Consider the following 15300-nt stretch of genomic DNA (forward strand, 5'->3'; position numbering starts at 1 on the left):
CCATGCCCTGGGCCAAAGGCAGGCGCTCAACCACTGAGCCACCCAGGCATCCCGACTTTTCCTATTTAAAAGTTATGGGATCATGTTAAACAGAACTATAGGGGGTTCCCTGGGTTATATGTATATGCCTCTAGTGGTCCTCTCCCTTTCTACTCTCTGCTCACACCATCCATTTTATCATGTTGTTTCTCTTTGTTTTCTGAACCTTTTTCAGGTAAGTGATTTATTCATTTATTTTTCTCCTTTTTGTACTGATATGAATGAGTAGAGCTAAAGAACCTAAGCTTGTAAATATGATCTCAAACATTTTGCAGTTAGAAACGTTTATGATGCTTTTTCCTTGTTTTTGCATTTTAAGAAATTTAAAACAAAAGCTCCTTACGAACATAATGTACCTTTCCTACAATGTGTGATGAAGTACTTGATCTAAAAATATTTTTGTACTAACAGAGGAAACCCAACTCTAACCAACCTAAGTAATTAGGGGAATTTATTGGCTTATGCGGTTAAGTCTAGAAGTAGGACTGGCTTCTAATGAGGCAAGATTCAGTATTTCAGATTGTCACCAGGATTCCATTTTTCTCCATGGGTTGGCTCTGCTTCCTAAACGTTGGCCTTACTCTTGGCATGCTCTCCTTGTTGTAAGATGGCTGTCAGTAGTAGCTCTTGGGGCTGTATACTCTTAGGTTCACATCCAGCAGAAAAAGTTCTCCAGGGATGCCTGGGTCGCTCAGCAGCTGAGCGGCTGCCTTTGGCTCAGGACATGATCCTGGGGTTCTGGTGTTGAGTCCTGCATTGGGCTCCCTGCATGGGGCCTGCTTCTCCCTCTGCCTGTGTTGTGTCTCTGTCTCTCGCTCTCTCTCTCTTTCTCTCATGAATAAACAAAATCTTAAAAAAAAAAAAAGAAAGAAAAAAGTTTTCCAGTATTACAAACAAAATCTTGAAATTCACTGGACTAGATTTGCCTGATTTGGGATACGTGTCCATTTTTGAATCCTTCGAAATTGGCAGGAGTAGGGGCTTTCTAGGTTGGTTTAAGCCAGTCAGGAGCTGGTGTGCCTCTCCCAACCAAATGGCTGGAAATTCCAGTGTACTGTTAGAACAGGGGGAAAGGACTTAGATGCTGGGAGTCAGCGAGAAACGTTCCCTACTGTCAGATCTAGTGAAACTTTTGTGTTTAAATTCTTTGTTATAAGTCCAAATTTTTGTTAGTCCTAGTCAGATAGGATTACCCTGTATATAACCATTCTAGTTGAAGTGGAAGTTTTGTTAGGAATTAGGTTCTTTTTTTTTTTTTTTTTTTTTAAGATTTTATTTATTTTTTCATGAGAGACACAGAGAGAGGGAGAGAGGCAGAGACATAGGCAGAGGGAGAAGCAGGCTCCATGCAGGGAGCCTGACATGGGACTCGATCCAGGGTCTTCAGGATCACGCCCTGGACTGAAGGTGGCGCTAAACCGCTGAGCCACCGGGGCTGCCCAGGAATTAGGTTCTAGCTCCATTGTAAGTGGTTCATGAACTAGCATTTTAGGCCTCGTCTAGGATAGGGGTGGCAAACTTATTTTGTGAAAGGCCAGGTAGAAAATGACAGGCTCACATATGGTTTCTGTCACATACTCTTTCTTTTCCTTTAAATAACTCTTTTAAAAATTTAAAAACACTCTTAGCTGAAGGGCCAAATCCATCCTCCAAGCTGAAGTTTGTCAGTTTGTGAGCTTGTTGAGAAATGTAGAATCTCCTATTTTTTCCGCCTTACACTTACTAATTTGGAATCTGATATTAACAAGACACCCAGGTGATTTGTATGGATACTAAAGTTTTCCCCAAATCTGTGGTAGATCAACCCTGGGAAATAAAGTTTTTAGCTTTCCAGCTCCTGCGGCATATAAATATGTGCCAGATAATAGGAATAGGTGTTCAGTGAACCAGTTTTAGTTCTATTGAACAAGTCTTTTTTTTTTTTTTTTTTTAAGATTTTATTATTATAGAGCATGCACACAAGCCAGGAGGAGAGGGAGATGTAGAGGAAGAAGCAGACTCCCCTGCTGAGCAGGGAGCTACCTGCGGTCTGAATCTCGGGATCCCGGGATCATGACCAGAGCTAAAGGCAGATGCTTAACCAACTGTGCCACCCAGGCACCCCTGTTGAACAAGTTCTGTATGTCTAATTATAATTCCCAATATGTATATACTTAAAAAAAAAGATTTTATTTATTCATGAGAGACCCAGGCAGAGGGAGAAGCAGGCTCCTTGCAGGGAGCCCAATGCCGGAGTCAGTCCCAGGACCCCGGGACCACACCCTAAGCCGAAGGCAGGAGCTAAACCACAGAGCCACCCAGATGTCCCTGTATATACTTTTTTCATATGTATATATTCTTAATATATATATTCTGCATCTGACCTTAACCCTGGGCCCAACTTGTGTAACATATTCTCAGTGTCCTTGGCCCCATGCTTATTTTTTTTTTTTATAAATTTGTTTTTTATTGGTGTTCAATTTGCCAACATATAGAATAACACCCAGTGCTCATCCCATCAAGTGCCCCCCTCAGTGCCCGTCACCCAGTCACCCCCACCCCCCGACCACCTCCCCTTCCATCACCCCTAGTTCGTTTCCCAGAGTTAGGAGTCTCTCATGTTCTGTCTCCCTTTCTGATACTTCCCACTCATTTTTTCTCCTTTCCCCTTTATTCCCTTCCACCATCCCACGCTTATTTCTAAGGTAAATATTATTCAAGGCAAAAGGTCTGGCTTTGCTTAAAGTTAGGTTCCGAAACTGGTGTATTTGTGTTTCTTTTCAAACGTGCACTTCAGAATTTTTGTTTTTGTTTTTTTTACGATTCTGTTTATTCATAAGAGACACAGAGAGAGGCAGAAACCTAGAGGGAGAAGCAGGCTTCCTGTGGGAGCATGATGCAGGACTCTGATCCAAGGACCTCAGGGATCACAACCTGAGCCAAAGGCAGATGCTCAACCACTGAGCCACCCAGGTGCCCTGCACTTCAGAATTTTAAATGAGTTGATAAGCTATAGAAGTAATCTTTTATTAGAATCGATTGAGTTTGTGTCTTCTAGTATTACACTAATGGAAATGTAAATGGGTCTCATCCTTCACATTTCTTGGTCTAATAAGAAAAAAATGCTAGAAAACAACACTTGGTTACAACTTGTGGTCTTTATTTTATTTTTTTAACTTTTTTTTTTTTTAACTTTTATTTAACTTGTGGTCTTTAAAGGGAACATACTCTTGTTACTTTATGTCACACCTTTATCTTTTGACCCGAAGTGGTGGTACTTTATTTACCAGCCATGCTCTATGTTACTTTTAATTATTTAATAAAAATTATATCCCCTCCCCCAAAATAAATAAAAAATCCAAACGCAAGGGATTAACATTTGCCACTTTAAAGGTGTTATCAGTTAGGAATGCATTTGGCTGTAAGTAAATTTGCTGTTTAAATAAATGAGGGGATGGGTAGTTAGCATAAGATGATGGAGGTCAGTGGCTGCTCTCTGCTCAGTAGCTCAAAAATCCCAAGGTTAGTATTTTAATCCCTTGGCCTTTCTCTTGGCATTCAAGATGACTGCCCCAAATCTAGGCATTACAGCCTTATTCAAGGCAAAAATGAAGGGGGGAGGATTATGGTAATGACACTAATGATATGTCCATTGTTATAGAGAAACAAATGTTCCCAAGAGGCACATAAAAATTCTTAAGTCTCTCATTTTTCGAGAACTCTAATATGGCTACCCTGTGCCATAACGGAGGCTGGAAAAGTGAAGGTACTTATCTTTTCTAGCCTCTGCAGAAAAAGGCAATAGAAAAAGAAATAGATTTGGGATTAGCTGTTTAATGGTATTTGCTAAAGGATATTCATGATACTGGTAACAGGGCTATGAAGGAAGTTCAGAGCCATTCAAAGCAGCATTGCTTTGTTTTGAATAAGTGCATTGCTTTTCCAAATAGATTTCCTCAAAAGGAATAGCACTTATTTGGAAGTATAAATTATGAATTATTAAAGGTTTCAAGGCAAATTCCTTTATCACCATCACCCATCCTCACCATGTGACTTCTGAGAAGTTGAACTGTGGAGTGGACTCAGTGTTGAAGAAAGAGCATACTAGGCAAGTAATAGTAATAATAGTTGCTATGCCATTTTTCTGAGTTTCAGTTTTTTCCAGATATCTACTAGACACTACCTGGGTATCCTACAGTTGCTAACAATATTTTGTGTAAGTATTAAGTGTATAGCCCATGGATTCTGACAAATGTATATACCTGTGGAACCATCACCTAAAGATAAACATTGTTTTGCTCAACAATGTTTTTGAGTTTTATCCATGGTGTGTAATCAGTAGTTTGTTTTTTGCTAAGTAGTGCTCCATTGTATGAATATACAACAGTTTGTCCTTTCCCTTTTTGATAGGAATTGAAGTTCTGGTTTTTTAGCTGTTAGAATAGAGCTGCTGTGACGACAAGCATTTGAAAGACTGCCCAAGATGGAATTCTTCATGTCTTATCTTCCAAGTTCCTATTTTGGTCCCCCTGATTTCCCTTGTCCTGGTGAATAGTATCATCTTCCTTTCAGTTATTCAAAATAGAACGATCATTCTTGACCCCCTTCTTTCTTCTAATAATTATTGATCTTTTCTTTATTAGGGGCTGATCTTGGTGATAGAGATACAGTGAATACAAAAGTAATTGTCTAGTTGTGGTACAGGCCATAATTCTCACATAAGCAAAAGAGTCTATACAGGATGCTTTAGGACTCTAGGAGTACAAAGGAGACACCCACCCTGGTTAATGAATGATTCCTGGAGGATGAGATAGATGAACTGAATTTTGAGGGGCACAAGAGTGTTTTAACAAAGGGATGTATCAGAACAAGGGAGTAGCATTGCTGAGTTTGATGGGAGGATGAAAAATTATTGTGGAGTTTAAAGCAGGGGAATGATACTACATTTGTGTTTAATAAAATGAAGATGAATTGGAGTGGGGCAATATTGGAAGTAATGAGGTATGGGCATTCCTCAAGTAATGAGGAAATAGGGCATTCTAGGTCAGAAGAGATGAGCTAGGAGTTGTATTGGAACTCGAGAGATTTTTGGTCCTCTGAGGAGGCATCTGGGGACTATTGAATGAGGAAAAGTGATTTAAGAACAACATACAAGTTAAAATGTTTGAAGTTAAGTAAATTGTTGCTGTACTACAGGCATGAAGTGAGGGATTAAGAGTGAAATTTTTTTTTTATTTGACAGAGTTGGTTTTTAATTGGATGGTAAAAATAAAGGAGAAAACACCAAAATGACATTTAGATTTTTAACTTCAGCGATTGAGAGAGCTGTGGTTTCTCTGAAAGTCTTTCTCAGAAAGACTGAGGAAGTCAGAAAATGGAACTGTTTGTAGAGGAGGAGTTTCTTATTGAATATATTGGTTTTAAAATAAGAGCATATCCAAATCAAATTCAGTATACAGATGGAAATACAAGACCACAAGATTGAAATTAGGACTAAGAAAATATATTTAGAAGTCATCACTGGCCACAGAAATACATTTATTCAGCTAAAATGTTGGAAGGCCTGTCTGATTTCTGCTTTCAAGGAGCTTTGAGTCTAGGAGGATGGTATATTTAGAGTACAATGAGAACAAACAGGAAAGGGCCTCTACTTTGTCTACTTAAGGAAATTTTACAAAAGAAAAAATTCTTCATGAATTTATATGGGTTGAGTTTGAAAGAAGAGCATGTAAAGGAACTATTGGAGACTTTGAACGTATCTATCACTAAGGGATAGGAAGAATGGGGAGAAGCCATCAAGAAAGTGAATTTGAAGAAAAGGAATGAGATCTTACAGGAACTGGGTAGGGCTGGTAAGTGTGGTCAGTAGTGTCAATGTTTTGAGGTCAAGCTATGAGGACTCAAAACAACAAAACCCTTTATAAAACATTTGGCAGGTGTCCCCAGAGCTGAGTGATATAAATAGGGGGAGAAGTAGGGAAAATCCATCAACTTAGAATGATCAGTATTTCTATAAAAGAAAGCAATTATTTGAATTTGGAGTGACTTTGAGGATAATCCTTATATTTAAATGTTTGTCCTAGAAATTGAACAAACTTCAAACAAAATAACAAAGCCATTCTGTGCAAATTCACACTGACAAGTTGGAGTTCTCCAGCTTTTTTTTTTTTTTTTAATTTTTTTTTCAATTTATTTATTTATGATAGTCACAGAGAGAGAGAGAGAGAGGCAGAGACACAGGCAGAGGGAGAAGCAGGCTCCATGCACCGGGAGCCCGACGTGGGATTCGATCCCAGGTCTCCAGGATCGCGCCCTGGGCCAAAGGCAGGCGCCAAACTGCTGCGCCACCCAGGGATCCCGAGTTCTCCAGCTTTTTCCCAGACTCCGAACTGTGTGTAGAGGAGGGAGACAAATAATTTTGCTGATTGATAACACAAGTTAACAATCCAGACAAATTCACTTTAAAGTTGCTGTGGTTTGTGTGTCTCTGTCCCCTTTTCTAGAAGGGCACAGTTCAGTATTTTGACTTAGAACCCTAGCTGGAAGTAGGAATATTGGCTTCTTTGGGGGCTATGGAAGGAGAGCAGATGCAGGCCGAGGGTGAGGGTCATGGAGGTTAATGTTTGCAAAATGCAGCTGTTGCTAATCTCTCATTTTCCCCTTAAAGGTTTAACTTTTTTATTCAGCAAAAATGTGGATTCAGAAAAGCACCCAGGAAGGTTGAACCCCGAAGATCAGACACAGGAACAAGTGGTGAAGCATACAAAAGAAGTGCTTTGATTCCTCCTGTAGAAGAAACAGTCTTTTATCCTTCTCCCTATCCTATAAGGACCCTTGTGAAGCCCTTGTTTTTTACTGTTGGGGTAAGTGCTCATGTCACCAGGAGTTATTTATCTTGCTGCTGCTGTAGTAAGGAAGTATATTTGTCTTATTTGGGCTCCCTTAAAGACAAGTAGAAGGGGATTTAAAGCATCTGGGTATCTGGGGAGTCATGAATGATTTTGGGAAAACAAGAATTTAACAATTGCTATTGTTACTATTTTTTAGGGAGCTTATATGCATGCGTGGGGGGAAGGGGCAGAGGAAGAGAGAAAGAATCTTAAGCAGCCTCCATGCCCATTGGGGGCTCATGAGGCTCTGTCTCATGACCCTGAAATCGTGACCTGAGCTTGAAATCAAAGACACTTACCCAACTGAGCAAGCCAGGTGCTCCTAATAATTGCTATTAGAATCTGATTCACTTCTGTATGCCCTGCAGAAGAAACTTATGGCTTTCTTATTTGGGATAACATTTTATGTGGTATTTTGAATTTTATTTGAAAATTTCTAACTATAAACAGGCCCCAGGGTACAGTAAAGTTAATAAAATGGGGAGAACAGTTAAATATTCTTTTCACCTAATTAAGTTTCACTATGCCAGATGTTTCTGTTCCTTCTGTTGATTTTGCAAGAAGCAATGAAAATGAAATATTGTTCTTAGATCTTTGTTTTGATCTCTTTTTCTTTTGAATTTATTTTGTGATATGTTTTATATAGTTTACAGGCTGTGCATTTGGATCAGCTGCTATTTGGCAGTATGAATCACTGAAATCCAGAGTCCAGAGTTATTTTGATGGTATAAAAGCTGATTGGTTGGATAGCATAAGACCACAAAAGGAAGGAGACTTCAGAAAGGAGGTAAACATGGCTTTCTTTGTTCTACTTGATCACAAGTTTAGAAATCTGGTTATTTGTTAAGTGTTTTTAATGATGATAACATTTACATCAGGGGATACAAAGTTATTGAACTTAGTATTCTTTAGGGTCATTTCATTGCAATATCAGTGCTTTTTTATACGTCTGGCAGTAATGTACTTGACGGTATTCTAGGTTTGTCCCTCTACCCACATGTATCAAAAATCACTGGATAGTTGCTAAAAATTAATGGGCTGGGGTTTCAGCTCTACCAAAGTTTAAGGGCTACTGTTTTGCATTACCTGCTGAATTGTTTTAGAGTATGTAGTAGAATCGCAGGCATTTTTTTCAAAGCATCTATGCCTTAGGTGTAGAGATATTATGTGGATTTTATTTTATTTATTTATTTTTTTTAAGATTCATTTATTTATGATAGAGAGAGAGAGAGGCAGAGACACACACAGGAGGAGGGAGAAGCAGGCTCCATGCCGGGAGCCTGACGCAGGACTCGATCCTGGGACTCCAGGATCACACCCTGGGCCAAAGGCAGGCGCTAAACCGCTGAGCCACCCAGGGATCCCCTGTTATGTGGATTTTAAAAGGCTGCTCAGTGTGGGACGCCTGGGTGGCTCAGCAGTTGAGTGTCTGCCTTCAGCTTAGGGTGTGGTCCTGGGATCGAGTCCCACATCAGGCTCCCTGCGAGGAGCCTGCTTCTCCCTCTGCCTGTGTCTCTGCCTTTCTGTGTCTCTCATAAATGAGTAAATAAAATCTTAAAAAAAAAAAAAGCTACTCGGTGACATGATGTTTACACACCTCTGTTAACTACCCACTGTAGAATATTTCTCCCTCAGGATAAAGTTGAAAAGGGCACAAAATATAGAGCTTTTAGAGCTTTTCATTATTTCGTATGCAAGTTGGTGACCCTCTTTCAATTTAATTGATTTTTTATTTTTTTACAAATACTGCCTATAAGATAAAACATACTTCTTTCACCTGACAGTACTTAAGTGAGCAGGGAGGCCCTAAGTTAATGTGTGGATCCAGGTTCATTTGGTTTTCAAGCACCTTTGTTTTTTGTTGATTTGTTTTGTGTTTGTTTTTATTTGTTTTGATATGTGTGTGTGAGAGAGTTTCTCCTATTAGTTTTCTCCTAATGATAATTCAGGGTCCTTTGAAGTACAAAGAAGTATTCATTCTTCACTTCTTCACTTCCCCATAGACAAATGCAAGAAGCCTGAGCCTTACCTGGTTTAGAGAGGTTTTGTGTCAAGAGGACAATGGGTGTGATTATTTGCATGTGAAAGCCACAGTAGCTAACAGTGATTAATTCAGAACAGTATGTTTAAGAAGTTAGTAACACCTGTTTCATAATGCTGGATTCCTTAGAAAGCTACAGGTTTCCAGCATGTCTATATTATAAAGTATTTTTAAAGATTTTATTTTATTTTTTATTTATTTATTTATTTATTTTTAATTTTTATTTATGATAGTCACAGAAAGAGAGAGAGAGGCAGAGACACAGGCAGAGGGAGAAGCAGGCTCCATGCACCGGGAGCCCGACGTGGGATTCGATCCTGGGTCTCCAGGATCGTGCCCTGGGCCAAAGGCAGGCGCCAAACCGCTGCGCCACCCAGGGATCCCTAAAGATTTTATTTATTTTAGATCATGAGCTTGGTAGGGAGGAGAGTGTGTGAGCATGTGAGCTTGTGTTCTTGCACTTGAGCAGGGAGGGGTAGATGGAGAGGGAGAAGCAGAGAATCTCAGGTGGACTCTGCCCTGAAGGTGGAGCCCAACGCGGGTTTTGATCTCAACACCCTAAGACCATGACCTGAGCTGAAACCAAGACGCTTAATCAACTGAGCCACACAGTTGCCTCTATATTGTAAAGTTTTGATGGCCCAAGTTGGTTCTTTAGAATGGTGAAAAGTGACACAAGCAGTACATACATGAGCACATAAGCATGGGTAATAGCATAGGGAGAGGGACAAGCATGCTCTCCGCTGAGCAGGGAGCCCAATGCAGAGCCAATCCCAGGACCCTGGGATCACTGTGTGAGCCGAAGGCAGATGCCCAACCAACTGAGCCACCCAGGTGCCCCTTTGGGCGCCTAGAATTTAAAACTCGATTGGACCTTGGTGAATAAATCACTTAACCTTGATACCTGTATATAATCTGATAGTGTGCTAGGTGTTTTATGTTATTAATATTCCTCACAATATTGCTAGGTACCTATGTCTCCATTTTTAGAAATTATTTGTCTGAGGTCACAGAGCTAAACAGCGGCTCTGCATGGAGATTGTAGCCTCACTAAATCACCTGTTTCTATTTTGCCACATATCTATTGTCTGTTTATTGGTAATATTTACACAGGAATATTTTTATGCACAAAGCAATTTCATTTTCCTAGCCTGAAAGTATTTACCATATGGTGATAGGCAATTTTCCTTCTGTTTTAGATTAACAAGTGGTGGAATAACCTAAGTGATGGCCAGCGGACTGTGACAGGTTTGTGTTAGCTTACACGTTTTAGCCATTCAAGGGAAGAGAAATCAAACCAAAAGGTACAGTATGTCACAGTCAATGGCTTTTGTGTACCCTGCTCACCAGTGGTTTAGAAGACAGAGTCTGTACCTTCAGGCTAATGTAATATTTTATAAAAAGTAGTGTGACATAAAGGTGTGCATGATGTTCTGGATCACTTATTTTCTAATTTGACCTAGTATGATACTGATCAAATAATCTTTGTTGTAGAATCCTAGCTTGTGAAATAGGTTCTGAGTAATTATTACTTCTCCTGTTAAAGAAATTAAAGGGGACATTAATTAAGTACCTTCTTTATGCAGAATGCTTTATACACATTCTCTCCCTACCTCACAGGGTTGCTTACCGGGTAGTTCTCTCCCTTTTTACCAATAAGGAAACTGGCTTTCAGAGAAGGAACTTTTCAAAGGTCACACTGCTAGTAAGTAGTAGAGCTAAGTTTTGAAACCCAGGTCTGTCTCATTCTAAAGCTAATTTTCTCTTTACTGCACCATGCTGTTTTTAAAGTCTTTATTTATTAAATAAATGTAAGCATGCTATGCATGTCACCATGATAATTTTTGTCTGTTGTCAATTTTCATGGAAAGATAAATCCAGCTCTTCAATGTAATACTTGTACAGGATTTTATGGACTTAGTTATTTGAGAATTTGGGGAAATGGATTTGAAAGTTTAACAATTGTGCAGATAGGGAAAATGTCTTCTAGAGAAATAGCAAAATACTGCTTTTTCTTAAATATGGTTAGACTTAATGGTACTCTTAATTTTCTTTACCTACCTAAGAGGAGAAAAAATGCTCATCTTTCTTCCTTTGGGCTCTTTGTTTAGAAGATTTACTTTTTCTCTCTCCTTGTTAGAACCTGAACTGGTCTTCAAGCTTATGGTTTAGACATTGTTTCCTGCAGTAACTGTTACCAGACCAAAGTGAATCTGCTCCTTGGTGAATTATAGACAGAGACTATATCAGGTTGGAGTTGCTCAGAGTTATCTTTATTTGTACAAATGAGACCATGGGAAATAATTTCCAAAGCCATGACTCCTTTCATCAGGGCTTGGGGTGAATATTCAGAAGGGTAAAAGATTTTAATATAATGAAGCTGAGGTAGCAGGCACTTTCTGACTCACCTACACAGGCTTCCTCCTCAAATATTTCTTATCCTGTTATAGCAGTTCATTAGTTTCTAAAAGATGAAAGTGACAAGCCAAAGCTTCTGGGAGTGTCCTAGATTTAGTGGGTCATGAGATCTTGTCAGTAACAGGTGCTTTAATATTTCTGAACTCATTGCACTTTTTTTTTTAAAAAAAGATTTTATTTGAGAGGGAAAGAGATCATGGGAGAAGGGCAGAGGGAGAAGCAGACTCCCCTCTGAGCAGGGAGCCTGATGCTGGGCTCCATCCCAGGATCCCGGGATCATGACCTGAGCTGAAGGCAGGCAGTTAACTGACTGAGCCACCCAGGCATGCACCTCTCATTGCACTTTTTAATCATTTATTTATTTTTTAAGATTTTATTTATTTTAGAGAGTGCACGCATGTACAAGTAGAGGGAGGAGCAGAGGGAGAGGCAGAGAATCCTTAAGCAGAGTCCTTGCTGAGTACAGAGCCTGAGGTGGGGCTGGATCCCAGGACCCCAAGATCATGACCTGAGCTGAAATCAAGAGTCTGATGTTTAACCCACTAAACTGTCCAGGCGCCCTATACTTTTTAATCATTTATAGCACAGCTTGCCTTATGTAATTGTACATACAACATCCTTAAGGACAACAGTGAGATTTTTCATTTTTTAGAGCAATTAGCACATGTCTTCCACACAGTAATGGCACTTGACTAAAAATCTGCTGAGTGAATGAATATTGAATGGGCTCTTGAATCAAAAGATTGAGATTTTTCAAAGGTATATTGCTATACTGTAGAATTGCTTAGTCAGTAAGGTCTTAATAAATAGAATACCTTCAAAGACAGCTCCATAATAGCTCATATGTTTTCATTGGGATTAACAGGGTTTTTCGTTTGTTTGCTTGTTTTCTGAAAGTAACTAAAGTTAACATTATTTCCTTAGGGTAGTAAAGTTTTTATTTCCTTTGATATTTTCAGAGTATCTCATAGTTAGTTAACACCTAGTGTTTTTTGAAGATAGTAAAGATTTTATGTCATTAAATATTTGAAGAAACCTTGGGATTAAAATGTAAAACATTTCTCATGCCAGTAAATACCTTATACAAAGAAGTTGGTATTTGGAGACCACTGAAAATCAGAATTCTTTCCCCAGCCTTTTTATCTTAGTCAAATCCGTTATTTGACACATAGGATATAGCAGTAGAGAGAGAGAGAGAGACATTTTGATCTAACTGGCAGCTTGAGTGTAAAGTGCTTTGAATCACAGAAACATGAACAGTCATGCTAACTCCTTATTATGAGGTTATCTAAGTGACTTTTAAGTGCTGAGGAGATGCTGTCCCTGGGAGTAACTTTTTCAAAGGAACTAGAGAACTAATCTTTTTTTTTTTTTTTTTAAAGATTTTATTTATTTATTTAAGAGAGAGAGAGAGAGAGAGAGAGAAAGAGAACAAGCCAGGGGGAGGGTCAGAGGGAGCAGCAGACTCCCCACTGAGCAGGGAGCCTGATGCAGGGCTTGACCCCAGGACCCTGGGATTATGACTTGAGCAGAAGCAGATGCTTAACCAGCTGAGCCACCAAAGTGCCCCTAGAGAACTGATCTTCATCCTCCCTGCTCTCCCTTTGGTTGGTTGGGGATTTTTTTTTTGGTGTTAATCTTAATTACTACACAGAAGTATCTTCCCAAACTTCACCTTGCTTTGAAAAAAAAGTTCACTTGGTATTTGTGGGAGCATCGAGTAGCATTCTTCAAGTTAGACTTGTCCCTGGTGCTTTTACACTTCAATTAGTTTCCTATTGTATTACCTTGTTCTGCAGGGGTTTTAAGCCTGTACTGGAGGTCCCTAGGCAACCCGCAATTTCTCTCAAATAGATAAGGAGAGTATTTCCCCTACCTTTCTAGCTTTCAGGTATGTCTGTGAGATACCTGCCAGGTTTTCTAGTAGCTCAGCAGAATGCTGACTTTACTATTTTGGGATTTAGGTAAAGCAGAGAGAGAGAAACCTGCCAAATTGTTGTATCTGATGGAGGAGGAGATGCAGAGGAGGAGGGGAAGAGAAACCTCAGAAAACAGTGCCCTATTTTCTCTGCTAGTCCATGTGTATCGTCAGCTCCAAAGTTAGTCACTATCGCACCCTAGGGCCTTACGCCTTCTGCCCCAACCTCTAAAAGTGTATTTTTTTTAAATTTCATTTTTTTGCTATTTTCCTTCTACCAGGAATAGTTTATTTTTAGTTTTTATTTCCTTCCTTCTTTCCATTTTTAAGTAGGCTCTACACTCAATTTGGGGCTTGAACTCACAACCCTGAGATAAGAGTTGCATGCTCAGGGCCCCTCACTGGCTCAGTCAGTTAAATGTCTGCCTTTGTCTCAGGTCAAGATTCCTGGGTCTTGGATTAAGCCCCATGTTGGGCTCCCTGCTCAGTGGGGAGTCTGCTTCTCCCTCTCTTGCCCCTCCCACTCTTGTTTTCCTCTCTTTGTCTCTCAAATAGATAAATCTTTAAAAAAATAAAAAGAGTCACATGTTCTACCAACTGAGCCTGCCAGGGGCCCCTAGTTTCAATTTTCTTTCCCTTTATACCTTTCAAAGATTTTGATCTATACCTCCTAGGCTAAGGTCTGCTTCCCTGCTTCTGAAGTTGCTGGTAAGGCAGTGTTAACTGGATCTAACTAATCTTAAACTTTTGTCACTTTTTCCTGAAATTCTTAGCTTCTCAGTCTTCTGACAAGTTATTTCTGGGTAAAGAAAAACAAAACTAATGTTTGAGTGCCAATTAGGCTTCAAGTACTAGGGTAGGTACTTTACATATGTGCTGTTATCCTATTATTAATCTTTTTATTTAAGATTTTATTTATTCACGAGAGAGACAGAGAGAGGCAGAGACACAGGCAGAGGGAGTAGCAGGCTCCCCACAAGGAGCCCGATGCCAGACCCAATCCCGGGACCGTGGGATCACACCGTGAGCTGATGACAAGATGCTCAACCACTGAGCCACCCAGGCATCCCCCTTATTATTAATCTTAATTGTAAGAGCCCTTTTGGTGGTATTCTGATTGTTCACATTAAGTAACTGAGGCTCAGAGAAGTTAAATAACTTGTCTGAGCTCACACAGCTAGAAAACGTAGGGATGGGATGGGGGGAATAAACTTTTTTTTTCCCCTCTCAAGTGCACTTCCTAGTTTAATATACATTTTATTATATCTTTTCACTTTCTACTATAGCAGATCACCTCACCACTAACTTATCTTTCTGTTAACCACACTGCCACCTCCCAAACCAAGGTATCTGGGTGTTTATTGACAGCCCAAACTGCAGTGGCTTGTCCTAAGACAGCAGGCTGGCACTCAGGGATGAATGGGAGCCCTTTTTGTCTACTTAGGTTAGTCTTTGCCGTTGTAAAATGAATAAATGTACATGGTAACAGGATAAAATAGTGTTAAAGAATATATAAAGTGAAAAATCTCTATAGATTTCTAGTTCTGCAGTTTTTTTAAAAAAAAAAATTTATTCATGAGAGAGAGGGAGAGGCAGAGACACAGGCAGAGGGAGAAGCAGGCTCCATGTAGGGAGCCTGACGTGGGACTCGATCCCAGGACTCCAGGATCCCACCCTAGGCCGAAGGCTGCGCTGAGCCACTGGGGCTGCCCTAGTTCTGCAGTTTCTGTTCCCATATTAACTACTGCCTTTTTAGTTATATTTGTATATTCTTCCAAAGTGTTTATAGATAGGCATTTATACTCCTTTGCGCCTTGATTTTATTATTCTCTTGATATCTTAAAGGACACTGTATCAGTACAAATAAGTCTATTACATTCTTTGTTTTATAGAAGTATAATGTACATAGAAGAATATGCACATGTCAGATGTACAGTTTTCACATGAGCCCATCCATGTAATTATAATATAGCACCTAGTTCAAGTTCAAAAATGGAAATTACCAGCACCCTGGG

At 39.6% G+C, this 15300-nt stretch overlaps 1 protein-coding gene across 1 annotated transcript in view; it reads left to right on the forward strand.

The window, feature by feature from the left end:
- The window catches only part of PARL (presenilin associated rhomboid like), a 47330-nt gene that overhangs the window by 2791 nt on the left and 29239 nt on the right, over positions 1 to 15300 (forward strand). The window contains exons 2-4 of the mRNA XM_041731608.1: positions 6686 to 6881; positions 7555 to 7695; positions 10149 to 10197. Of these exons, the coding sequence (XP_041587542.1) occupies positions 6686 to 6881; positions 7555 to 7695; positions 10149 to 10197 (386 nt within the window). The remainder of the gene's footprint in view (positions 1 to 6685; positions 6882 to 7554; positions 7696 to 10148; positions 10198 to 15300) is intronic.

This window comes from Vulpes lagopus, chromosome 17 (genome assembly GCF_018345385.1).
Source record: "Vulpes lagopus strain Blue_001 chromosome 17, ASM1834538v1, whole genome shotgun sequence".
NCBI classification, from domain to species: Eukaryota; Metazoa; Chordata; class Mammalia; order Carnivora; family Canidae; genus Vulpes; species Vulpes lagopus.